General features: G+C 43.9%; 1 protein-coding gene across 1 annotated transcript; it reads right to left on the bottom strand.

Annotated features, from left to right (window-relative positions):
* Window positions 1–4341: 4341 nt before the first annotated feature.
* POP4 (POP4 ribonuclease P/MRP subunit) lies at window positions 4342–8017 on the bottom strand. The gene is made up of 7 exons (XM_086621255.1): window positions 7881–8017; window positions 7361–7424; window positions 6661–6884; window positions 5937–6014; window positions 5659–5720; window positions 5204–5305; window positions 4342–4699 (listed from the first exon to the last, which is right to left on the bottom strand). The coding sequence occupies exons 1-7, from the start codon at window positions 8015–8017 to the stop codon at window positions 4563–4565; spliced, it is 804 nt and encodes a 267-aa protein (XP_086477381.1). The 3' UTR covers window positions 4342–4562.
* Window positions 8018–25608: the final 17591 nt, after the last annotated feature.

Here is a 25608-nt window from a genome sequence, read left to right as displayed (position 1 = left end):
GGATTGTTGGAGCTGGAAAGGAGAGCTTGTGGATTGCTGAAGCCTTTTACTTGTATCACCTATGGTAAGATCACTGTGGAGGCAAAGGGAGGGAGGCAAAGGGAGATTAATTAGGGAAATTAATTAGGGAAATTGTAGTGTGTGCTGAGGGAGGAGTAGGAACAGCAGAGGCTAGGAGTTAGCCATCCAGTGATCTTCAGCGTGAAGGTGTCAGTGACTGCAGCAGGAATGAGGGTGACCAGAATTTTTTGTTAGTTAGAAAACCTGTCTGCAGAGGAGCAAGATGTCTCAGGTCTAATGCAGTGCAGCGGGTCCTGCCTGAGATCACAGCTGTGTTTTAAAAGGAATTTTAAAAGGAGTAGAAGGAAGCATATAAAAATAAGTGAAGTTCTGGTTATATGAGGCAAAGGATGCTATTTAAGAAAGGAGGTATAGGAAAGATGGAAGTTTCTCGGTGTTTCCCAGTCACACTGTCAAATGGCCAAGGAAGCCGTTTTCCTTGGAAAGTGAAAAATTTTGGTAATTTTTAGATGGTATGCTGTGGCTTTTGTTCACTTCTCAAGGACTGCTTTACATTTATTTGTAGAATGTTAAAGGTTGTATCTAAATCTTTTATAAAAGCTTTGTAAAAATGCCTATGTGAAGAAGGACCAATAGCTCCCAGTTGGTTAGTGTGTATCGCATGCACTGTGGCAAAATTAGAGTATCTTTTTTCCTGGAAAAGGGGAAGCCTGCAGGTGACCACAGACCTGCCAGTGTCATGCCAATGAGCACCTGCAGCTTTTCTCAGCAGGCTTTGTTTCCCTTACCAAGTTGATTCTCCTTCCCTTTGTTATTCAGTCTGAACTCTGACTCACTGTTTTTTCTTCTCTACTCTTTCTCACCCCATGCCATTTATTCTTCTCTTTCTAATAGAAGACACCACCCATGTTTTCAGTTAAGGTTTCTAAAGCTATGATTTGCAAATTATGGTGAAAATAGCTAAGCCAGTTTGCCTACCTTTTGTGTACACACCTCAGAACAAGAAGCTTCCTTTTCCAGATCATCTCAGCCTGGCATAGCCATATCCTGTCCTTTTCTTTTCCAGTTCAACAAGGGCATTGTTCTAGTAAAAAAAATATTAGTCTCCTTTGCAGACACTTCTCCTTTGCAAAATGCAGCTACTTATTAAAGACTATGTGTTGCTGTTCCAAATTATTTTAAGGTTTGTCAAAGGTTGTAAGAGGCTTGGAAATTATTTCTAATCTTTTGCATTGACACACGTCCTCCCAGACCTGAAATATTAAAATGGACAGAGTCCACCAGAGGGACGAACTTGTCCAAGACTTGAGAATTCATTAAAGCAAGCTCTGGTCTGGATCAGAATTTTATGCACTCCCTTATGCTTCTCTAAAACATTGGGTGTCTTGAATATATACAGCTAACATCAGATACGTGCTGCTGTGATTTCAGTGATTTAATTTGAGTTTCCCAAGGAGGCTTCTGGGGATTTCCATTGTATTGCTGTGTAATCCATCTTTTAGAGGAAGTATAAGCCCTCAAATAGAAAATTCCATGTTTTCTTGGATGTGACTTGGCTTTAATTTCAAGCATTTCTTACAATGAATTATTTTGAGATTTCAAACAGAAATTATGGGGTTTTTGCTTGTTTTTCCATTCTTTCTTAAATGTTCAAAATTCAGTAACTGGATTGTTTACAATTGTTTCAGTTCAAATTGGTTATAAATATATATACATAGTAATAGGAAAGCAGAAATGTGTATCATGTAGTGAGACAGTGTATTGTTTATAGTTGTTCTTTATTCCCTGGTTAAGCTTTTCTTTAGTGTGAGTTTAGGTATAAAAATCGCAACAAAAAACATCTCTGCTGCATGCAATTCAGAGTTGAACATATGAAGGAAGAGGCATATTAGAGATAGCTGTGATTAGTTCCCCCATTGTCTAATATTAAATCCATTAAGTATTTACTGTCTCAGCTGATCAAGAAATGGGGAAATGGTCATGAATCAGCAGAGGAGGACTGGTGTGCAGTCATTTTTGCATTACCCAGTTTCTAAGGAAGTTCCTTCACAAGCAACGGGGAGTTTAATGTGTTGTAGTGAAAGATGACCACAGAGCTGTGCTCTGGTGAAAGCAGATGGGACAGGGAGTTGGTTCAAGGAGCTGATAGGTAGATGGTGAAACCAGCAGTCTGCAGGAGCGATTTAGCTTAAGTGATTTATGGGGGCTGTTTGGAACACCTCACCGAGTTGCTACAAAAAGGCCGCTTCAGGTGATTTACCAACTGCAGTAAAGGCGTTGTGAATGCGCTGGCTGTTCAGCTCTCTTGTTAGTCTTCATTTGTCATCTGTCTTTCTATGCTGCTAGCATGTGATTACCTTGAAGAGACCTTTGAGCGTCTCTCCAGCACTCTTCACTGTAGGCAATGAATGCCTTGCTATTATTTATCGAAAGGGATTGCTAGCCAGCATTTGTCTTTTCTGGTTGCTGGTTGTTAAAAAACCAGAAATGCCGGTAGCTAGGGGAAGTTGTACCATGTTCATCTATGTGTCCATATGGTAGAATATGGTGTGTCCTTCACAGCACAATGAAACATGAGTGCGCCTAATTCCAATTTGTATGGCATTCCCATTAATGATGTCCATTTAAGACACCCATTAAAGGCCCTTAATGTTAATTAACCGGACTATGCCAATAAAGTTCTATTAGCTTTCCCCTATTAATTTAATATTATAAGCATTTAACAGATGTCTTAATTAGATGTTACACTGAAGGCTATGAGCAAAATTAAAATTAGGTCATTGTCCTGAAAGGAAAGTTACTGCTATGATTTATGCTTGCTACCACTTTGTTTTTCCTCTGACCTCTCACAGGAAACCAAGGCATTTAATTTCAGAGAATAGTGAAGAGGAGCAATGAGTACTAGATAGAATAGTAACTGGGGTCTAACAACTTTAACACATCTTATTCTTATTTCACAGATGTAAATTCATTTTAAAAAAGCTTCTACTCTGGAACTTTCAAGTATGTTTACCTATATTTCAAAAGCTTTCCCAGTGTTTCTTTCTCCTAGTTTCCCATTGGTGTGAAATGACTGTATTTCCCTGTATAAAATATACATCTCTAGCAAAAACACTGTTTTCCCCATCTCAAAGGCAGTACTTCATATAATTGCAACAAAGACTTATCTCCATACCAACTACTTTATTTCCTGACTTCAAAGGGGGCAAAGAAGCAGTCTGTTCTTCTGGAAAACCAGTATTGCCCATGCTGTGATTTCAGCTGATCAGAGTCTGGTTCAGTGATGCTGAATCCAGTCTGAAGCAGACTGGATTCATGCTAGGGGTGTGAGGGATCATGCTAGGGAGGTGCAGCTCTCTGGTACCTTTCCCAGCAGCAGGTCCAGAAAGGAAGGGGGAGCTTTGCAGGCCAACTGACTGAGGGCTGGCTGGCACAGTTAGTGTTTTCATAGGACTGGGGAGGGTCGGAGGTGGTTGTCATCTTTGGCTTTCTCATGGCAGATAAATGGCTTGTGTGCTCTGCAGAGCAGTTAAGTGCTCTAGCTGGAACCGTCCTCCTAACTCCAGTCCCAGACTTGATATGCAGTGTGATACAGTGGTGTGCTATGTTCTCTTTAAAGAAATGACCCTGGTTGGCCACAAACACTGAATGGTGGCAGAGAAACACCTCTTCCTAGATTAGGAGGTGTTTCATTTGATCATGACATTGACTTCATAATTTACATTCACAGCTACCTTTATAATACAAAAATATAGAGGCTCTTTAATAATAGAAAAGTCTAAATACAGGGATCACTGCCATCTTCCAAACAAGTCAAACCTGCCTAGTCACTGAGAGATTGTAATCTGGGTAATCAAAAAAAGGATCCTCAAAGTATATAGTAAAAAAATTATTAAAAACATAGACGCCATGTCTGAATATATACCAAAACCAGGTTAGAGTAAACCTCTATGAATAGAGGTTAAATATTCAGAAATCAATTTTTTGGGTAATTTAAGTACAACATTGAGTGGGAGTCGCTTCCATCTTTGAATTTAACCACAGGGAAGGAGATATTCAAGGTAAAACCTATCAGCTGAAACAACTTGCATATGCTTGCACTGGGCAAAGATGTTGATGTTGGCCCAGGAACAATGATTATAAAAGAGCAGTTGTCATCATGTACAGTCTCATTATAAGCATATAATAGATAAAGCCCAATTTATACAGAAGGCAACGTTAACTTTTATCAGAGTTAAATGATATAATTTTCATTCTGCAAATTTATGATTATAAATTGAAACAGAAGCCAGGTAATTGATACTAATCATATAATTTTAATAGAAGCCAGAATGTTATATACAAATAACAAAACAGATGAAAAACTCCAGCAGTCTGAGAGACTGCTTTAAAGACAACAGATACTAGACATTCTTCAGTAAGAAGAAATGCTTTAGAAATATTTCACATAGCAATTCAATTTCAGTCTGCCAGAAAACTTGGTCTTTAAACTGAAGTAAACCAGCAGACATTTCTATTAATACTTCTGATTTTCCATGAAATCATAGGTCAATAGTTCCTTTCAACTTGAACTTTTTTGCAGATCGCTCACTTGCTCTAAGCTGGAACTTGCTTCCATAAATGTAGGAAATGAATCCATCAATCTCCAAGCTAAATACGTTGTTAAGTTTGGGAACAACTGAAAATGTAAAATGAAATAAATTAACAGAAGTGGACTAGTGTAAATCCCTGTTAAGAAAATACACCGATGTACCAGAGGATATTACTCATGCGTAGACTTGAGGTTTGCCACATTTCAAGGTTTTTATACTTTAACAAGAGAGGAAAAATAACCAAAGCTTCTAAATTTTACACTAGAATTACTGACGTTAGTCCTGTTTCAGGAGCACGCAGTAAGTTGCAGAGAACATCTAATGTGAATCAAATGAATGAGCCATGTGCATAATCATGTTGGGTTCATTGGAAATGCCTTTAAAAAAAAAATTGCTCATTTCTAATGAGATAGTTTTTGATAAGATATTTGGGCAATTACATGGTCAGTAAAGACACTGACTTCTGCCACTCTTTGCAAAGAACTAAAAGCACTGATATAAAAGAATGTACTCTGACATGCAAGATGAATAGCATGTTAAAGAACTTCTGATTATTCAAATTGTGAAAAAGCACTGAAAAACACTTATACCTTTTAATTTGTCCTCTTTAGTGATAATTTTGAAGACATGTTTGAATTCCTGTAGAATGATTCCTGTTATCCCAACATAAGAGGGGCACTTTGATTTTGTGACTGAAAGAACAGAAGTATGTATGTATTAGGAAGTTTCAGGTGCAGGCAGTTTATCTGCTCTTCTACATTTGTCTCATCATTTTAAAAACTGGTTGCAATATTCTGAAATAATGCAATTACAGTAATCCCTAGTAAAACTTGTGCTTAATCTTCGCAACTAAGACCAAGTTTTCCAAGAGCAGTTGAAAAGTAATTAGCATTGATAAGTAGAGAAAGAACTCATCAACATATGATCTCAACTATGTGATTCTAGAGTTAATGATACTGAAAGTAATTAAAAAATAAGCCCCTGAAATGTAGGAGTGTCTACTGAACTTCAGATGACTTTTTTTTTTTTAAAGAAAACAGAATACCTGTAACGATAGCTCCATGGAGATCAGCTTTTAGCAGTTTGCTCTGAACCATGTGTGGTTGCCTTGAAGAAGAGAGCGGGATCAGAGAAGAGGGGAAGAAAATTGTATGGAAAGTTAGGTTTAGAAAATGCGACCATGGCTACTGAAATCATGGCCAACGCTTACAGAAATAGTTCATATCTTTATCAAGTAACTATGATGTTTCAAACAGGAAGTCAGTGAACCTTGAAATATCTACTAAATAAAACACCCAACAACTTAAAAATATCTCAACTTACACATCTGGTTTAAGTCCATGACATAGGTCTCTGATATACTGCTTCCAGAGTTCATGTAGTGGTAGAAAGATGGCATATCTGCAGTAAAAAGACAAGTATTACACAAGAACTTAATTATCAAAAAATCCATTGGTTGAGTACTGAAGTAATCCATATTTACAACAGAGTCAAGCCTAACATTAGTAAGTTTTGTGATCTGCTCTCAGAACTTAACCTATGAGGTGACCCACTGCAAATAACAGCTTTGATGTATAAAGACAGCACAAAGCATGCTCCTCTCTATCAACCCGGACCGGTGATGTGTTTTAGAAGACCAGGCACATCCAAGACAGAACAGATTTCTACTCTCTCACCTCCTGCTTACATCACGTTGGCAACAGCAGGGGCCTTATTCAACATGCTTTGTTTAAGGAACCTGAGGCAGAATTTTGACTCTCTGGTCACAGGCAGCCTAACTTTAAAAACTGAAACCAGAGGTGACTATATCTGGGTTTGATTTCTTGTTACACTTAAGCATACAAAAGGAGAGAGAACCAGGAACAAACGGAAATGAATTTTCCAGCTGTACAGCCAAAGGAATTGTTTTCTTATGGTAAGATGCCACAGAGTCTCAGACTGACTTTGCACACTGAAGGGTCAGTATCCATACGTATGTGCTGCTGCTCTTACATACTTCTGATGTACTTCCCACTTTTACTATAAAAGGAAATAGTTAGGATCTTACCTTTGCTGTTCTGGTTCAATTTCAAAAAGACGCATTTCTCGCCTTTGCTTTGCTGTAAAACCTTTTGTTTTCTTCCTCTTTTGCTTTGTCTTTTTTTTGGAATAATGCTCAAGCACAACAGCTTTTCGAGTTAGTATATCCTGGATAGCTTCATCTTTCCTTTTTGGCATACTACGCTTCAGGAAGGCATTTACAAACGCTTTGGCCTCTTCTGGTCCTTGAGGCTAAAGATGTTTTGAAAGACACTTTAAAATATTAAATTTTAATTAAATTAAGAACTTGCTGCTGACTAGTAGTTTTGTCAGGTTGACATAATCACCACAAGATTAGAGAATGAGATGTAAATTTAGAAATTACACTAACGGAACAGTAAACGCAAAGGGCTCACGTGGTGACGCCTCGGGCACGCAGGGCCGGGCGCGGGCGCGCAACAGCCCGCGGTTCTCTGGCGTCACCCTGACGCCTCCGCGGCGGAGAAACGTCAGTTCCGGCACGGTTTGACTCGGCGCGTGCAAACGCTACAGCCCAGCGGGGCGGCCTGGGGAAACCCGCGCCCCGCCTTTGGTTCCCAGCGGGGCTTTTGTAAGACTGTGTGGGGCAAGAGCTGAAACCGCCGCGGAACTGCGGGCGGCGAGCGCTGCGCCCGAGACCCTGCCGGGCTGCCCCGCCGGGCTGGGGCTCCTGGGGCGGGCGGCGGTACCTGGAGGCGCGGCTCCCCCGTCTCCTCCGGCGCCAGGCGGCGGTACAGCGTCCCTGCAAGGCAGAGCGGGGCAGGCCGTCAGGCGGGGCCGCCGCGCCGCGGGCCCCCCTCGCCCACCGCCACTCACCCTCCATCGCGGCGGCCGGCGGCGCTTCCGGCGCGGGTGGCTGACGACAGCGAAGGCGACGAGCGCCTGCGCAGAGAGCGGCTGCCGCGGCTGGCCGCCCTTTAACCGCCCGGGGCGCAGTCAGCCACCGCGGTGCCTCATTAGTGCAATTAGCCTGATGGCGAAGGGGCTCCAGGAAGCAAGCAACAAACGTTTCGTGCCAAAAGCATCCCACAGCAGCTCCCGGAGCATGTGAAGCTCCCAGGGCTTCCCAGATCTGCCAAAGCCGGAATGAAGGCCTGCGAGGATGGCGCTGCCGCGGGCTGTCTGGCCCCGGGGAGCAGGAGCTCAGGCCCGGGGCACCGTTCGAACCCGCTTTGAGTGCAGAGTAAATAAAACACACTCCGGGCTAACCTTGGAGCAACCCGTGTATCCAGCACGGCGGCCTTGGCTCCCCTCATGCGCTGCGTGGGCGCGGAGGTGGCTGTGGGCAGCGCGGGGGGCCCCGGGTAAGGGGAGCCCAGCCCGCTCCCTCTGCCCGTGCCCGGCATCTGCACAACAAAGTCATCGGGGACAAAGGGAAAGGAGTGTCAAATCCTTTTCGGCCAAAAAAAGGGGGAAAAATTGTTGGATTCTGTTTGCTAAAAAGCTTTTATAGAGAGTTTATACTACTCAGCATATATAAAGAAATGCGTTCTTATTACCATCTCCCCCACTGCTGGTTGGAGTAGTAAATCAAAGCGTTAAACTTGAATTTCAGAGGCTGCTCCTCTACCCTGTGTGTCCCGGGGAGAGGAGCCTCCCTGCATATACCAGCGTTTCTGGGTTATTGTGTAACACTGCTGGCACTGGGGTCTGCACATTCCGGTGTCCGAAAGAGCTCAGTGTCCCTCATAAATCACAGACTGTGCGAGACTGGTTTACAGGGAAGCCATCGCTAAGATCAAAATGCAAAAAAAAAAAAAAGAACATAAACCAGGGAACTGACATTGCTTATCGCGACCATAAGGTTCTACAAAGGGGGATGCTGTGGCCAGGATAGATCATTAGGTTAGCATTTAGATTAAGCTAAATAGAGACTATTTACTACCTTCAACTTGTGTTAGGTGTCTGAACATTACTGATGCAAGTCATAGGTTTATTTCAGCAGAGATCAGAATGCAAAATTAACGTTATTTCTAGCCAAAGAAACAGTCTTACGAAACGAAATCTGGCTATTATTTATCTTTTTTACCCTAACAAATTCTCTGACTTGCAACAGTTATGTTGAGCACCAGATATTTCAGTTACTATCATGGGGAAATTTCTTTAAAAAAGTCTCGTCAGTCATACCTTCTGTAATGTAGGCCACCTCATTTTCACTAGTCATCCACCACTTCAGTATGACCATGTATGCTTGGAGCAGACAAGCCTGTTGTTCGAGTATTGATTCGTTAGCATCCTTCCCATAGTAACAGCATTGCTTTAGAGTCTGGACACTCATTGCGACAGGCAGCCTGGCTATAGTCAACCCTCACTTCTCCCTCAAGGGTGAGGGAGAAGAAAGGAGAGCAGTTGCTCTCACTAAGGGTGCTGGGACATCCATTTCCACCTTTCCATCCTGCAGCTCCCTCACCTTCTACCTTTTGTTGCCTCATCTGTTCTGCAGATCTCCCCCACCCAGGATTTACAAATGCAGTGCTGGAGCCAGCCACTGCCTGAACTCCCCAGGCGGTGGGGAAGCACAAGCCATCTCTGCTCCCTGCCAAAGTTCTTTCCATCCCACTTCTCTTGGTAGGAGAGAGTTTCTTTCCTAGTCCCAGCTTGTAATTCAGGGTCTCTCCAGCCATTGGAGGTACCTGGTTCTTACATGCTCCTGTTCAGCTGTTTCCATAGCTGACAGTGCGTCAAATGCTACCATACTGTGCCTGTACTCGCACACCCAGCAACATGAGATCATTCTTTAAAAATCTGTCCCCATGTTTCTAGCAATCAAGGTCAAAAAATTAGGAAGACACCGCTTGCTGTGAGGTTTACCTCCTCTGATATGTTGCTGACTCTCTTGTCTGGGGATAGAACAGTGTCTTGCTTGCTGTACAACACGGAGGTACTTTGAAACCAGAACAGCCAATTCCTTTTGCTTGCTGGCTTAGTCCCAACTCATGCTGCCCTCTGCTCAGACATGATGGTTCTTCAAGTACAGAAGAGGTTTATATTCTCGTCACGAGGGGAATATTGGCTTAGCAGATAATTAAGCACTGCTTGGTAAAGGATACTTGGGGAGCAAGTTACTGAGACAGTATAGGAAACACGATGATTTTGTTGAGTGCCGCTGTGGAGCACAAAGGCACTGAAGTGATCCCTAACAGGGAATGAAATTGTAGATCTCTCTGTATGTGTATAAAGAAGAAAGAGCCAGTCTCTGCAGAGTATTAAGCGTGAGCATCGGTTGGTTTGTATCACAGACCTCCTGGCAGTTAAGTACATTGCCACAGCGAGCAGATCTCTCAGTTTTACAAAGCATGGACTCCTTGAGTTGTCATTGCTACTAAGAAAAGATCAATTTTCATGAATGGAGTACCAGGATAAGCGCTATGAGTCTTTAGGGCCGTATGAGTGCTCCTTCACTGGATTTATGCTGCAATTCCTAGGGCACTTCAGGGATTAATAGTCAAATCAGTGTTGGCGGTGCTGGTGTTGTAAATCCAATGATCCAGGCTAAACTGGTGCCTGGGGAAGCCAGTCTCTTCCAACAGCTCTACATCTTCATTTCCCAATTTATCTTCAGATATAATGTCTGAGGGAGCGAGATCAGTGTGTTAGCGTGTGTCCCAGCAAGAAGCCTCTGCGTGAGGAGTTGAGACTCCCATCAAATAAACATGAAAAAGAAAAGGTGAAGAAACTGAGAAATCAGAGAATATGCAAAGATGGTTTGTAGATAAAAGAAGGCTCAGAGAAATGAGGAAAGATGGGTAAAAGGTGAATGTAAAATGAAGCGGAAGTATGCAAACAAAGTAATTATAATGCACATTTCCAAATGTGCAGTTTCACCTGCTCTGCCTGTCTTAGTGTCTTAGACTTTTGAAGCTTTTTACTGCAAGTAAATCACCTTGCAATAGGTTTATAGTGATATATAAATCCCTACTATATATTATTAGCACCAAATTAATGATGCCAACATTGGTGTTTCTTATTCTATTAAATCTGTGTATGGCTTTATTTATTGTTCGCAAAAAAAAACCCCACCCAACCTAAAAAAGAGCTATGCAAACCCCCAACATTAAAGCAATCTTAACTGCGTGCACTAGAGGGCCGTATTGCTGTGCCTGTAGTGGTGAGAGAAAAACCGTGCAGGCCAGGCCGGCTAACAGAGCAGCCTGGGGCAAGTCGAGTGAATGTGGGAGCAATTATAGAAAGAGCTTTAGACTGACAGTCACATAAAGCTAAAACTCGAGATGTAGAGTGACCAAAGATGGTAATTAAAGATATTTGTGAGACACATGAATAGATCAGTGTTTTTTTTAAGAAAGAGAGTAATTATGAACTGAAGCGAGAAATGAGCAGAATACATGAAGTTAACCGCTGTGTGTAAGAATGGCTGGGCTATAATCACTGTTACACCTTTGCTGATGGTCGTTGATACAAGAAATAAATACTGTAATTCTCTAGGACTGTCTCAGCAAGCATTTGAGCTCTCTAGATCAATACAGCTTATTCCTCTTGGCCAAATTGTATTAGCCAAATTAATTTGGTCCCTAGGGACGTCTGTCTGGTGAAAATAATTTCCATTTAAAGCCCTCTGATCTGATTTCCTCTATCCAAATGTCGAGCTGCTCCTACAATTCCCACCCCCTTTGCCGAAGCAGCGTGCAGCCGCCTGTGGAGCACCACGGCTGTCCTGCCGCCTCCGGCCTGTGTCTCACCACCCCTCCACAGCTGCCTTCGCCTCCTCCTGCCCACACCTCCATTCTGCCTGGCAGGGAGCACGGAGCCACTCCGTGACAGCATTTTTAGGGCACTTTGGCTGACTGTCCCTGGCATACCCGGCTTCCTCCTAGCTCCGGCTGTGCAGCATCAGGGCGGTGCTGGTGTGCCATGTGCAGTACACTTCCAGGGGTTCGGTACTTATGGTTCCCTGGAAAAACCTGTCTAGGAAAGGGTCGTGTCTGGGGCTGGTGGTGGGGCGGGCAGGCTGAGAAGTGCCGTTCAGCCAGGTGGGTAGGCAGTGTTTGATCATTAGTAGCCTGAATTTTCATGTCATGTCAGTGTAGCTTTGTGAGAGGAAAGTTTCGTATGTGGAAGCCCAAACTCTTGCAGCGTGGGTTTGGTTGACCCATTTTAGACAGCTGTAGTTGGTTAATGAGTGCTATCTTTTGCTGTACCCTGTATCTCTCAGATATTTATATTCCATATATTTCTGTAAATTTTTCTGCTTTATCAGCTCATCTTTAACTCATGGGTTAGGATGAGATGTGCCCCCACTCCCGTACCCTCTTCCCAGCTGATAAACTATTTTTTCTGGCTGAAAGTTAATTATTTCCTTACAATCCTGGCTCCTTGTCATCTCAACTGGCAGATACCACACAAGGGCAAATAAAAAGGACTAGCTTTTCTACACGTGAAGAAAATAAGAAAAAGCTTGGAGGCAAAATCTTATCTAGCTTAGTAGTACAGAAATCAGAAGGCAAATAATAATCCCAAAATGTTTTCAATGCTTTAAAAGCCGGGTTTTAAAGTGAAGACAAAGACACAAGCAGGCTTTTTTGGAAAGGTGGTTGCAGGAGCCCAGGCCTTGTCACGGAGGCTGCTCTCACTAGAGGGCAGCCCGAGACCGCCTGCTGCCATGGGCTTTTACGTTATTCTGCTATGAATTTTCTGTACATATTTCTACGTGTTATTAGAATTCAACTAATTGTTTCAAGTCTAAAAAAAAATTTAAAAATTATTTCCTCCTTTGGAAGAAATTTGTCTGTTTGCAGCTTATTTTAGTATACAGGACTCCGGTTCTCCCATACACCAACCTCTTCTACATCACGGTAAAATTATCAGTGGAAAGGGGATTTTGAAGGCATTCAGTTTCACCACAAGTTAAGGAAGCCACTTGTTTTAAACACCAATATATTCTTATATCAAAATAAGAAGCTATATCCTTCTTAAAATACTAAAAATATGATTGACCCTAGAATACCTGGAGAAAACTGCTGCAAACTACCCATCCCTGCCTTGCACAGCAATGCTAAAAAAGCAGCACTTGCTCCTCAAAAACAGTAACGAGGAGTCAGTAAGCCGACGCTTTGGCAGCTGACGTTTGGTTTCCCTGCATGCTGAGATCACGTATGATCCAAACACACATCGGGATGACAGACACCACTGCTGCTCCTGAACAGCTTGTTTTTACTAATTGATACCAGCATTCTGCATTCATGTATTATTCTATGACAGTCTGTCTTACAGTCATTACTTTGCTGTTCTTAGAGTCTCATTTAGATCTTGTTGAACATTTAATTTAAAACATAATTAACATTGGATCATATGTGGTAGGGATGTATGATACAAAATGAGTATTAAAAATCATAAATTGTAATTATATATATAGCGCAAATTGAACAGTTTAACACATTGCATTTGGTTTTGATTAAACTACATAAAATTAACATTGAAACATAGAATCATAGAATGGTTTGGGTTGGAAGGGACCTTAAAGATCATCTAGTTCCAACCCCCCCTGCCATGAGCAGGGTCACCTTTCCCTAGATCAGGTTGCTCAAAACCTCATCCAGCCTGGCCTTGAACACTTCCAACACTGACATACCTATAGAAGCTTAACATAATTCATTAAAATTTAAAAAAAATACAAATAAAGTTTTAGATTTCAAAATCAATTACGTTGGATTTTCATCCAAAAATGTTTAAACTTTTCTAAAAAGGGTTGTCAAATTCTGCGTGCCTGTGTGACGTGGTTTGGTTGTCTTGACTTGGCACTTTACCCACAGTAAGTTTTGGCCAAAATATGTTACTGCGTACTGCCTGTTACTATTTGTAATAGGGTGCAATGGAAAAATGGTACCTCGGAGAGCTTCAGGCAGCACTGTGGCTGCTGCAATATTTGTGCATCCCTGCCAGCCAGGGTGCTTCCTCGGGTCACCTCCAAACCTCCTGGCACTGCCAGGCCACCCACAATCTAAGGACCACACACAGTGAGCTCCTGAACACAAACGAGTTTTACATATGCTGTGTGTAACAGCCTCAGGGCTCTGTCTTTACTAGGACTAAGGTGATGGGAAGGAAGAGGCGCTTTTTGCACAGGGCTTGTGTTAAAATAATTTATGTTTCAGTGAATCATCTTTTGCTGCGTTTCCCAGAAGGTGCTGAAGCGCTAACTGCCTGGGTCAGCGTCCAGCTCGGGGGGCCTGCTCCTGCCGCCCCGACCTGCGGAGGAGCAGGAGGCTCCAGCTGTGCAGGGGTGTCTGCAATGCAGCTGCCTCCTGCCCAGCTCAGAGCCAGCAGGTGCTTCGTGCCAGACTGCCTGCATGACTGGAGTTAGGAACTGGGATGAAATCCCTAGAGAGTCAAAAAGGTTCATTAATTAAGCAGATACAAATTTCTCATTTTTCCTCTGTAATGAGGCATCTTTGAGAAAGGCATCACTATCAGCAAGGCCCTGTTCCTGCCAGACTCCTTCGAAGTAACACAATTAGACTGTCAGGAGTGAATCACTCTTTTTAATAAAATGAGTCAGCTTGGGCAAAGAGATGCATTGCTGAGTCTGCACACGGGAAGGCCTCATCTGCCGAGGCGCCGTGTAGCTTCAGGTCCCACTGGTTTGGTCACGTCTGTCACGACACACGAGCTCAGGAGAGTCCTGTCCATGGAACGTGTGTCGCCACAACTTCAGGTTCAGAGAAAAACAAGTGGAAACTGTCTGTCTGTTGGAAGTGTGCTGAACGAGCCCGCAGCCAGCACCTCTGCCAGCAGTGTCTGAGCTGCTCTGAGGCAGTGAGGGAGAGCAGCGGCGTTGCCCAGCTGTTACGGAGCAGTGTGTAGTCGCACAGGTCATGTATAACCCATCACACTGGCTGTGACTATGCTGGTAATGCTTGTAGGCAGCATTTTTTTTTTTAGAATGTTCCTTGTATCATCTACATTAGATTTTTATCAAGCAGTTATAGCCGCACTGGTGACGATATAAAGTGTGGCCCAAACCATCAAGAGGATTTCAGGCAGATCCCTCTCACTGGACGAGAATGGAGAGCACTGAGCCATGTGCTGAGGAGTCTCTCGGCGTTCCCACTGGAAGTTTTCGTACATGAGAGGACGAAAAGTAGTCACAGCAGCTGGGGGGTTCTGACTCCCACTGCAGGCAAGGTCTTTATGAGGGGTGGTGAGGGTAGTCAGCTGCTTGCACAGAGCTAGCAGGGAGGCTTTCAGCTCCCTGTCCGTAGGCTGATTTCTTCTGAACTGCCAGTGTGTGGTGGGGCAGTGAGGGGGTTAATGCTGCTGGATTGCTTTGATAATTGGAAAAGGAAAAAAAAAAAACACCTATCCAAAGCCAACCAAAAAAACCCTGTTTGAGGTCAGTGCTCTAGGAAGTGCCTTTTAAAGAAACAATGACCTGGTGCAATAGAAAATATTTTGTCCGTCTCTTCAGTAGAAATCTGATAAATGATGGAGAGAGGCAGGTGTCCAAGGAGATAAAAGTAATAAATGCAGCTGCAGTTCTGGTGTGAGCTAGCCTGTCAGGCTGGTAATTAAATGAAAACCCGTCACAGGAAATGCTGGAAGCCAACAGATACACATGGAGATGCCAATTCATTTGCCTCAGCAATACATGTTAATTTTAGCATGAGATTAATTTATACATTTTGCAGTGGAACAAAATGGCAGGGTGGGAGGGGGAGAGCTTTCATCCCGCCAGTGATTATTTCAAGTGGTGGAGATTATTAAGCACCTTATATGTCTTAAAAACAGAACAGTGGGTGAGAATGGGAGAGAGAAAGTGTTTAATTTAAGCAGATGCTCTACACAGAATTAACTAATCACAGACTTATAACTGACCCGAACACATTTGCAGACAACTGCCGGGGGCTCCTGTGCTTTGCCTCAGCTCTTAAGTACAGAGCCCTAGTTAGCAAATAGCTTCAGCTCGAGTCACTCCGTTGGTGCGGTTTAAAGGATTTCTGGGAGTTACACGAGTGTGAAATTAGGAGTGCTGCAGTGGCGGATCGCATCTGCAGGCAGAGCAGTGGTTGTCTGAGACTACAGTAAGCTCAAGGATGCTTCGGTGGGTGCACAGAGGTGTAGGAAGGACCGCCTTGCGCCGGTACTTGCCAACAGAACGGCACGTGCTGTCTGGGCTCGGGGCAGTGGGCGAGTATCCGCTCAGGACCCCGTCAGCTTTAGCGGTGGCACTTATCATTGACAGGGCTGCCCAGCTCCTTCTGGTTTGTGGTTATCCTGTTGTGGAAGAAAACTAATTCCGAGGCCAGGCAGACATGGAGGTGAGGGAGAGAGATGTTCATCTGATGCAGAAGGCAGTGAGGAGACTGTGACGTTGCTGTGTGCGCAGCCAGGGTGTGTTTGTGTGTTACCGTCCCTCTCTGAGGTCATTTTTGACCCTTGTGTCCACCTTCAATCATATTTGTCACAGCCATCAAGCTCTCACAGAGCATCCCTACAGCTCTCATGCACATGTTAGAGGACAGATAATGCCATTAACGTTGCACGCTCTGCCCGGTGGTGAATCTGGAGTTGCCGGGGCGTGCTGGTGGTGTGTGCCACCGCATGGGCGCTCCGCTGCCAGCAGTGCAAGGTTCTGCTGGGCACACCTGCTTGTGGAAACGAGGCCCTGATTTACACTTCCAAGTGTGGCATTAAGGGCATGACTATAGGTATTTCAGCTCTGAAACACACACTGCAGCACAGCAGGCTTCTTTCTAAAAAAAATCCTCTGATCATTATCAGCGTTGAGGAAGCAGAAGGCAAAGCAGATTTTCCTTTATTTTCTTCTGCCTTAGAGGAGAAATACTCCCTTGCCCTTCAGTGTGATTACAGCCCATTTACCAACACTTCTTTTTGAATTTCAGACCTACATTTTGGAACAGTCACAAGCAAGAAGTGTTTCTTTTCAGAGCCTGGAGCAGTTGGTGCAAGGGTAAAGTTTATTTAACAAAAAGGATAGTTCCAGCTGAATTCACATTGTGAAATTACAGGTCCATTTAAAGCAAAGTAGAAATGGTGGCAGGTTAGGGTCAGGGAAGGAAGATAATGACATCTGCTGCAAAGTGCATCCAACAATCGTCTTCAGATTTTTAAGTTTTTCTAGAACATTTTTCTTTTCTTTGTATAATTATGCAAAAGAATAGAACTAAAAAAAGACGTACTAGATGCTGAAAGCAAGCTCGAGACTTGCTCAGGGATTGCAAGTGGAGACATTATAAATGATGTCTCAAACGCTGACTGATTTCAGAGCTATGGACTCTGTCCTTCCTGTCAGGGACCAGGATGGTGGTCTCTGACCTTCCTGCCCGCACATGTGTCCCCAAGGGATGTCCTCCCTGCACGGCTGGCTGGGGCAGGACCCCGTGGAGGCACAATCCCCATGAGGGCTGGCCCTGGTGGCACACTCCTTGCTTTGCAGCCATTGCCCTGATCCCACAGAATTCACCCCAATCCCTTTTGTTCCAGACTGCAGCTGTCAGAATGCACATTTTTCATGAGACTGCTACCAGGATTGCTACCAGCTTTTCATAACAGTATGTTAAATGTAGTTTGCTCTTGCTACTCTCGCTACAGAGACTGGCTGCTATGTCTTCTCCCAGGCACTGCTGTAGTGTCCTTCTGCTGTTGCTCCAAGGGCTCCCCGTTATGTTACCAGAACACTGAGAGGTGAGCTAGAAACAAACCTGGGACTATTTCGTAAGTCCTACATGTGTCAGCCCTGTGTGCTTCCCTGTAAGAGCTGTGGGAGACATGGGGGAGTCGGGAGAGCCTGTGTCATTACAGGAGGGGCTCCCGTGCCAGGGAGATTGTCTTAATGAAGCTCTCCCTATCACCTGAGGAGCTACCTATGGCTCTTTGAGATTAACAAAGGGACTTCCAGAGATTTCAAGAGACTTTGGGGGGCATGCCTTATTGTATCTCTGTCTTCACACTACTGAATCCGACTAAGCCCTTCCATAACCCTGGCATTTAAACAGGGATTGTATGTATAGCTGTCCTCTTCTTACGAGTTAAAAACAACCAATAAGGATAGAAATAACCATTTCCCACATTGCCTTGCATGTAAAAATACCAGGCTCCACAGTTGCCCCCATTTTCACTGCCCACACAGACATGTGGGTCAGTTCTGGGGGCGGGAAACAGGGATGTTCAAGTTGCCAGTGAAGCTGCATTACCTGCGGATTGCAGCTCAAATTCTGCTCTGGCTTGGTAGCACCAAGAAATTTTCCTACTTTGAACAGAGGTGATGAACGAACAAACCAGCTGGAGCCCTTGTTCTCCCTGAGCATCGGCGGAGGCGTTTCCGCAGGCTGGCCTCGAGCGCACCTTCGGACACAGCACGGCACTCGCTGCAGCTCTGCTTCAAGGTCCTGGTGCTGCCAAGAGCTGTGAGTTTAAAACTAGCTGAGCCTCCCACACGGCAACATGATTTACTAAACCACTAAGATATTGGGTCAGCCTTGTAAATCATTTTAATTATTTCACTAAACAGGTTGTGGAAATAGATCAATAGAAAATATGGCATTTAGGCTTACAATGCTGTGCATTCATTATGGGAAAGAAATTATATTAACTGATTTAGGAGCTAATAATAACTGAAAATAACAATTTAATGGAAGCCTTCCAATCCTGTGCTTTGAAAGCAGGATACAGCTATAGACAGTCTACCCATTTTAATCTCAGTCAAGTGTACATAGTGATTTTTTGGCTCTCAGAGAAATGTCAGTCAAGAACAAGTAACTTGCAGACTTTCAGCATCCCATAACTTACATTATAATAAAACAAAAACAAAGAAACTGTCAGCGACCATTTTTACATACTGGCAGGGTCACACGAACCAGGCACATGAAAAATAAGAAAATATATTGCAATGTAACAAAGTAGTGGTGTTGCACAGCAGGGCCTATTTTCCACTTGAAATTGTTATTTTCATGAGACCGTGGTTTGCGCTGCTGGGCTTGAAGGGCACGTCTTTCTCTAAAATGTTGGGGTTTTGTCTCAAACATCCGAATACTAAATATATCCTATATACATGAAACATATATAGAGAGAGAGGGGGGGAAACAAACCAGAAAAATCTAATCTCTCCTGTGCAGCAAAAGCCAGGTGTCACCATTCAGTAGCTGGGGTCAGCATTGCTCTATTACAATTATTTTACTGTAGCTAAACTAAACTTGGTATGCTGTGTCCTGGTTTTCTTAATGCATGCACGATAGTCACCTGGGCCGTTAAAATATTTTCTCCTGAAATATGCTGTACATTGTGACTATTTAGTGCCTTATTGGCCACTGACTAACTGCGCTGACCCAAGCAGGCACAACGATGGGCAGAATTTAAGCTGCAATCAGACAGTGCCCCTGTGTCGCCTGCGTGTTCGAGAGCCTGCAGCCGACTGATAGGCAGTTGTCACATCAGCTATCTCCACTCTGGTTTGCAGGCAGAGTTAAGCTTTTCTTTAAGCCCTCAGGCTAGATGATAGCATTTGAATTATGCACTTCATCGCACCCCAATTAGCTAGGGATGCATGGAGAAAATCATTATCAGTGAGTTTATTTGGGAAAACACCTTATTTTGTGACTTGGTTCAGCATGTGAAGAAGAAAACACACACCCTTTTTCTCCCCTGAGAAAAGCTTGTTTTAGAGTAGAGTGAAACTTTGAGCCGTGGCAAATCATGCTGCTCCTGCTTATTCACCTGTCTCCTTGAGCTCCATCCGGATGTTTTGGGAACATTAAGTGTTGCACAAAATGAAAATAAATGGCTTCAGCGTGACCGCAGAACTGACGGAGCGCATTCCCTGCACAGGCTGTGCAGTGCATCTGTCTCCTGCTCCCAAGACCCCACAGCAGGTGAGTTTTACAGTGTCCCCAGGTAAATGGCCCCTGTGGCTTCCCATCCCGCCTGCCCTCCTCCCTCGCCATTTTGTAGTCGCACTCCCAGCTATAAACAACAAACCAGACGGATGTTTTCCCCAAGCGCCGTGCATGCCAGCAGCAACAGAAGAGCAACTGAGTGAAGGGAAACGCGCTGTGTGAACACATGGTGTTTTCATGGCCCTGAACATGAGCAGTGCTTTCTCTAGTGCTGCTCTGCTCCAAAACCCTGCAGTGGCAAGCTCTGAATTACCCCGGGTAATGGGCCTAAACTCGGTTGACTTTTCTATGCTCATTTACAACCTGGTTGACAAACACTTCCCGAACTCAGGAAAGCTCCACGCTTTTGAGATGGCTTGCTTTAGTGAAATGCTTTAGTCTAGCATAAGTAGCAAAAGACCTGTCTGGTCTTAAAATAATTAACTCTTGGGTTTATGAAGAGATTTATATATTCTTGAAAAATATTGCAAAAATTCAACTTCTCACATTTGACACTGCAGCAAGCTGGATTTAGTTTGATTTACTCAGTCTTGATAGTAAATCATGTTATGGTTCAGATTTTGACGGGTGCCTGCTGCGTGTTGCTAACTACTATTTGCTTGTGTTGGAGCTCTCCCAGTTCTGGCGGCAGCGAGGTGAGCCTTTCCGCTATCTCTCCCTACATGCTGGAAAACTGCAAGGTGGCCACACCAACAAACCCACAACAGATCAAGGCACCGGTATGTACCCAGTTTTGGTCTTCCTGTCCTATCAAACCCTGCTTAGTTCCCTGGAGACTGAAATGCCAGTGTTACTAATGGTGAAAAGGTTTCTCTATATAAGGAGTCTGGGTGCTGACTTCAGTGGGACTCTGCTAGCTTGGATACAAAGTCATTAGCTCAACCGGTGACTTAACCATAACCTCAGGTTTATTTTAACCAGGATTGCAATTAGCACCTTGCTGTGCACTTAACTAACTTGAGACTTTCATACCACTATACTATAAAAGTTGAAATTATATCCAAGCACTCTATAAATGGATTACACTATTATCATTATTTGTAGCACTGAATGATTGTATTTTTACTGTCTTGCACTGAATTAGCATAAATTGATCAGAAACATGAGTCTATTCGGTAAAGATCATAAAGTAACTGATGTTTCCTTAATCAAATTGTACATTTTCATCATCTCATTTGATTTTTGTTGCCTTTAGCTTTTCTCATGCACTTTGTCAAGTGCTGCATTCCCCTCACGGTAACAGGTATCACTGACAGACATGGCTCAGTCTAGATCATCACTTAGTACAGTTATTCCCTGGCCTGACTCAGATTTAGATGTGCACACCATGTCCTTGTCCAAAGATTTATCAACATTCCGGAGCAAGCACAGCTCCCAAACTCACACACTGCTTGGCTTAGTTGTGGCAAGGCCCTCTGACTAGGTACTTCAGCTTTCCAGAGCTCAGAGCAATGTATGTTCAGTATAACAACGTAGGGTGTTTCAACAACATCCTAATACCTATTACAGACACGGGATTAGTTTAACTAGGGAAAGCAGGCTTTTAAATCCTGAGGCACTTCAGGAACCGACAGGTGGCTTTGCCTTGTGCTCTGTCCTTGCTGTCTCAAAGCTGTGGGAGAGGTGGTGGCTGTCCTGCTGGAGCAGAGCACACAAGGTTGAGCCATGCACTGGGACACTGGGCAAGAGGTTTCCTGAGATGCACTGGCCATTGCTCTGAGAGCCTGGCAATATATCCCTTGCCATTCTGCTTTCAGTGCTTTCGGGGGGATCCCAGAAAGCAAAGTAAGAAAAATAAAGAGGCCTCACCACCACATTGGTGATGCTCTGGAGGCCCCTGAGGACTGATTCTCTGAGTGCACATCTTGGAGCACAGACTGTGCCCCAGCCCAGGGCTGCTGAGGCCATGAGAGGGCACGTGTGCCAAGGAGTAATTGAGTTATCAGACCCTTTGCTAAAGCCTGGCCAAGCTGCTCATAGATACGAGGTCACAGCAACCCACCATGTTGCTCTTCTGGGGAGGGAAGGATGAGGCAAACCAAGGATGGGTGTCAAAGTCCAGACACCAACCCTCCTCATACCCATCCTAAAAGTGCAGAAGCTCTTCCTGTGGGGCTGATGACACATTTTTAAAACTGCGAAGACAGTTGATTAATGACATACTGACAGGTATCAGTCACTTGGATCAAAAATAAGAGCCTGTTTTATGTTGTCATCTGTTTTTTTTCATCTTTCATAACACTCCCAAAGTTTTACCTGTTGCTAACACCACAATGAATTAAAGTTTTGGACAGATCTGCTCATGGAATAGAAAAAAAAAAAATAGCATAACTCCCATCTTCCCCAGAATAAATTAAAAAAAATGTCCTATTAGAAAAGTATAATCCTCAATTGAACTGTAAGCATTTTTGAGTTATTTATCAAGACCTTGGTCATTTAGTTTGTATTCAACTACAGATGAATTTCCATATGAGATTTAAGAAAGATTTTAACAATAACAGGAAACCAAATCTATAGGCAACAAATAGGGAAATCTATTAACTAACTCTACGGCACAGTCCTCTTTGATTTGACTCTTAATGTAACTGTAATTTGCTTGGAATGTCCATAATTACTATAATTAAAAAGCTAGCAGTCACTAGAGGAAAAACAGGAGATTTCAATCCATTCCTTGACATTATCACAGATCCTTAAAAAAAGTCAGCTTGTTCAGTGCTATGTTTTGGATTGCCATTGATGCAGATGCGAACCTCATAGTTTCCCTGACTGGCTCCATTTGTAATATCCATCTTTTACTCAGCAGACTGCTGGGTTTTAGAAACGTGGTCTAAAAACAGCAACAAAACCCTCTCCTTTCCTCTTCCCCTGCCCAACCACATGGCTGTGCCCAGAGAATGGGCGCTGCTTGCTGCTCTGGGGCAGGACAGGCTGATGCAGGAATCCCTCGCAGCCGCCCCCCCTCGAGCCTTCGTCTCGTTCCCTTTGTTTTAGAGCCCATTAATTTTCCTATGAAATAACTGTAACTGCTGCCGTGTGAACAAACCCCAGACCTGTCCCACGCGCGCTCGCAGCCCTGGGCTCTGTCTCAGGGCACCTCGCTGGTGAGCGAACCCCCAGCTGCGCAGCAGCCCCCTGCGTCCCAGCTCCATGGTCTGCAGTACTGGGAGGCTGCTGGCGGATAAAAATACCACAAAAGCCCAGAAAATCTCATGTCTTTTCTCTGCTATAACTGAATGTTTTACCTCCTCAACACTCTCTTTAGTAAATAATCACCAGTAATTTGCATATGTTGGTATTGTAGCACTCTCCCACGGCTTGGAGCGCTGGTTTTCCCTTCCCTGGTGGCAGAGAGCCCCTGGGTGACACAGGCAGTGTCCCCGCGGGCCAGCAGCTCACCAGGCTGCAGGGGCCGAGCTCCCTTGGCAGGGCTGGGAGAGCCCTTCCCTCCTCCCAGCAAAACCAGGCACCGCACTCACTTGCTACAAATTAATATTCTCACAACCACCTCCCTCCGATCAGTCTTTGCTAAAAGCATTAATTAAGACTTTAACATTTTTGATCCCATCAATTTTCTGTTCTTTTCTTATTAAATAGATGTACTAGGGGAGTTCGAATAATAACTGCCCGAAGTTTGGGGATAATGAATAAATGAACTTTGCCAGCCTCTGGCTAAGCAGAAATTTACTGTGTAGTAACAAATGCAGCTCATGCATTAACCAACCTAGTTTTGACACACGAGTTTGGGAGCACATTATTTACTTACTTACTAATTCTAAGTGAGACTAGGCTCCAAAATGCTTTATGCAGGAAATGAAAAATGACATGTTCAGACAGTCCTCTGCATTCTCCATCACAGTGTGAAGCTGCTCGCGTGCCCGGCTTCCCTTTGGAGGGTCTCTGGCCCTCTTTTCATGCACAGCGATGACTTCAGGACTGCATGCTTTATTTTACTTGGGAGTTTTGCCAGAAAAGGAGCACACCAGAACTAAGTGATTTTGCTTTTTACTTGCTAGGTCTTGGCACTTTGAAGGTCACCTGTGTGCTATAAAACTACTTTTGTTCCATGTATTTTTACATGTGCATGGCTCTAGCATCAGCTCTGTTACACTGTTGTAAATCCATTCATTTTTGTAGAAATCCATTAACTTGCAGTGAATTTATAGCAGTATAACTGAGCAAACTACGGCTCATGGCACAGGCTGGAAATATTACAAGGAAAAGTGCAAAGTTCTATTGATTTTCTCTCAGGAAAAATGTGTGTTTCCTTATGATTATATTATAGATGACTCAGCTCTGGCCCCTAACAGCCATCACTCATGCTTCCCAGCTTGGCTGCTTGCTGGCAGTGCGAGGAGAAGCCGCTGACCGTGCTGTCCCCCAGTGCAGGAACCAGGAGCTCTTTCCCGAGGTGCCCAGAGACGCACCCACCCCACCACCAGTGCTGGAGGACTTTCTGCCTGGCTCTGCGTGGCACTGCAGGAGACAGGCCGCCTTTCCACGGCTCTGCGGTCCAAGCACTTATTCCTAATCGATTCTGACAGCAGACACCATGAGGAATGCCGAGATTGATGAAAGAGCAAGATTTGCCACTAGCCTCTGTCCATTAAGGGTACAGCAAAACCTCACTTTGCCCTTTGTAAATACAATCAGCACAAGTGAGGCAGTTGCCCTTTTCAGAAGAAAGAGCACTCTCAAAGGACAGATGTTTTAGCAAAAGTCTTTAACACACTCACAAGCAATAAGGCTCCAGATTCTTTACATTTTCCCGTCAAAACATTTCTCATCCCTTTAAGTGCTTTTCAAAGACTAAATACTGTATGGAAAGCTGCAGCCTCCTCTTCAGCCAGTTGCTTTCCCTGCACTACGCGAATATGGGGTCAAACGTAGGCTGTGTATTTTGCAAAAAGCTGGCCCGAATCTGGAAACCAAAGCCCCCAAACCTGGAGGGCTCGTTCTATCCATTTTTGAAGGCAGAAATAATAGCAAAGGTAAAGGCAGAGCCAGGTTATCTTGGCAATCCGCTCCCTTGTTGATGTTATCCTCTGTGCTGGGAATGAGTTATCTCTGCATGTGTGCAGGTCTTCACTGGAAAGAAAAGGTGCCTATTGCTCTTGTTAGAAGAGATTTTTCATCAAATCCTCAGGTTATTGTTTAGTAGTTCTGAGGTTTTATAGTGAATTGGAATGTAAAAACTGTTATTCCTACTGTGGCACACTTAATTCTCATCTCGGAAAGGATAAAAAAAGTTATTTTTAGTTGCAGATTTAATATTTTTTCACCTTTAATGTGATTAAAGTCTAAAAGACCTTGATAATTCTACTCCTGCCACTGCACACAAAACTTCCACTTGCTGCCGCATTCCTGTGCAGGTAACAGGCTCCAATACAAAGGGAAGGACAAATGCAAGATGCTGTATTTCTTCCCATGCTTTCTGCAAACCACACAGTATGCAATTCAAGACATAATGTACTCTGTAAGTGATGAAACAAAAGCATCAGAGTATAAGAGACCATACTGAGGTATGGCTGATGTTGAAATAGAAGCATAACTACTCCTAGACATGGCCCACTGCTTCAGGCATCAGCTATTTATTTAGATAAATTTAGGCAGATTTTCTTCTTCTTTGTCCGGAAAAATTTGGTTTGGTTCTCTTCCTCAGAAGGAAGACGAGTGACTGAGAAATATTCACTGCCCTTGAGAAAAAGCAGCAGCAATGATGAGCTCGCCAGAGGACCCGCAGTTCAAAGCCAGGCAGGTTTCACTTTCACGACCAGCCATTACTCGAAGGATTACTGCTCTCCTGACATTACAGACTCCACACATACCTCTGCACTGAGTAACTGTCCTTGAGCAAGTTCCCAGACAGGAATGCCAGTACTAATTTAGGCATGGTCCGACATTCAAATATTCTTTTCCACTTGTCTTTTCCTTTCAGGTTATAGAAGACTCACCCTCCCATGCGCATATGGAAGCCAAGGACCATGCTCTTCAGTGTCTCATGCACTTCCAGGCTTGCAACAACCACCTCCCCCAAGTCCTTCTGAAGAACAGTTCTGTTTTTTGTAGGATGA

Source organism: Tauraco erythrolophus, chromosome 15, assembly GCF_009769465.1.
Source record: "Tauraco erythrolophus isolate bTauEry1 chromosome 15, bTauEry1.pri, whole genome shotgun sequence".
NCBI classification, from domain to species: domain Eukaryota; kingdom Metazoa; phylum Chordata; class Aves; order Musophagiformes; family Musophagidae; genus Tauraco; species Tauraco erythrolophus.
The sequence above is the reverse complement of the archived record's forward strand: the minus strand, read 5'-3'. Positions and strand labels throughout refer to the sequence as shown.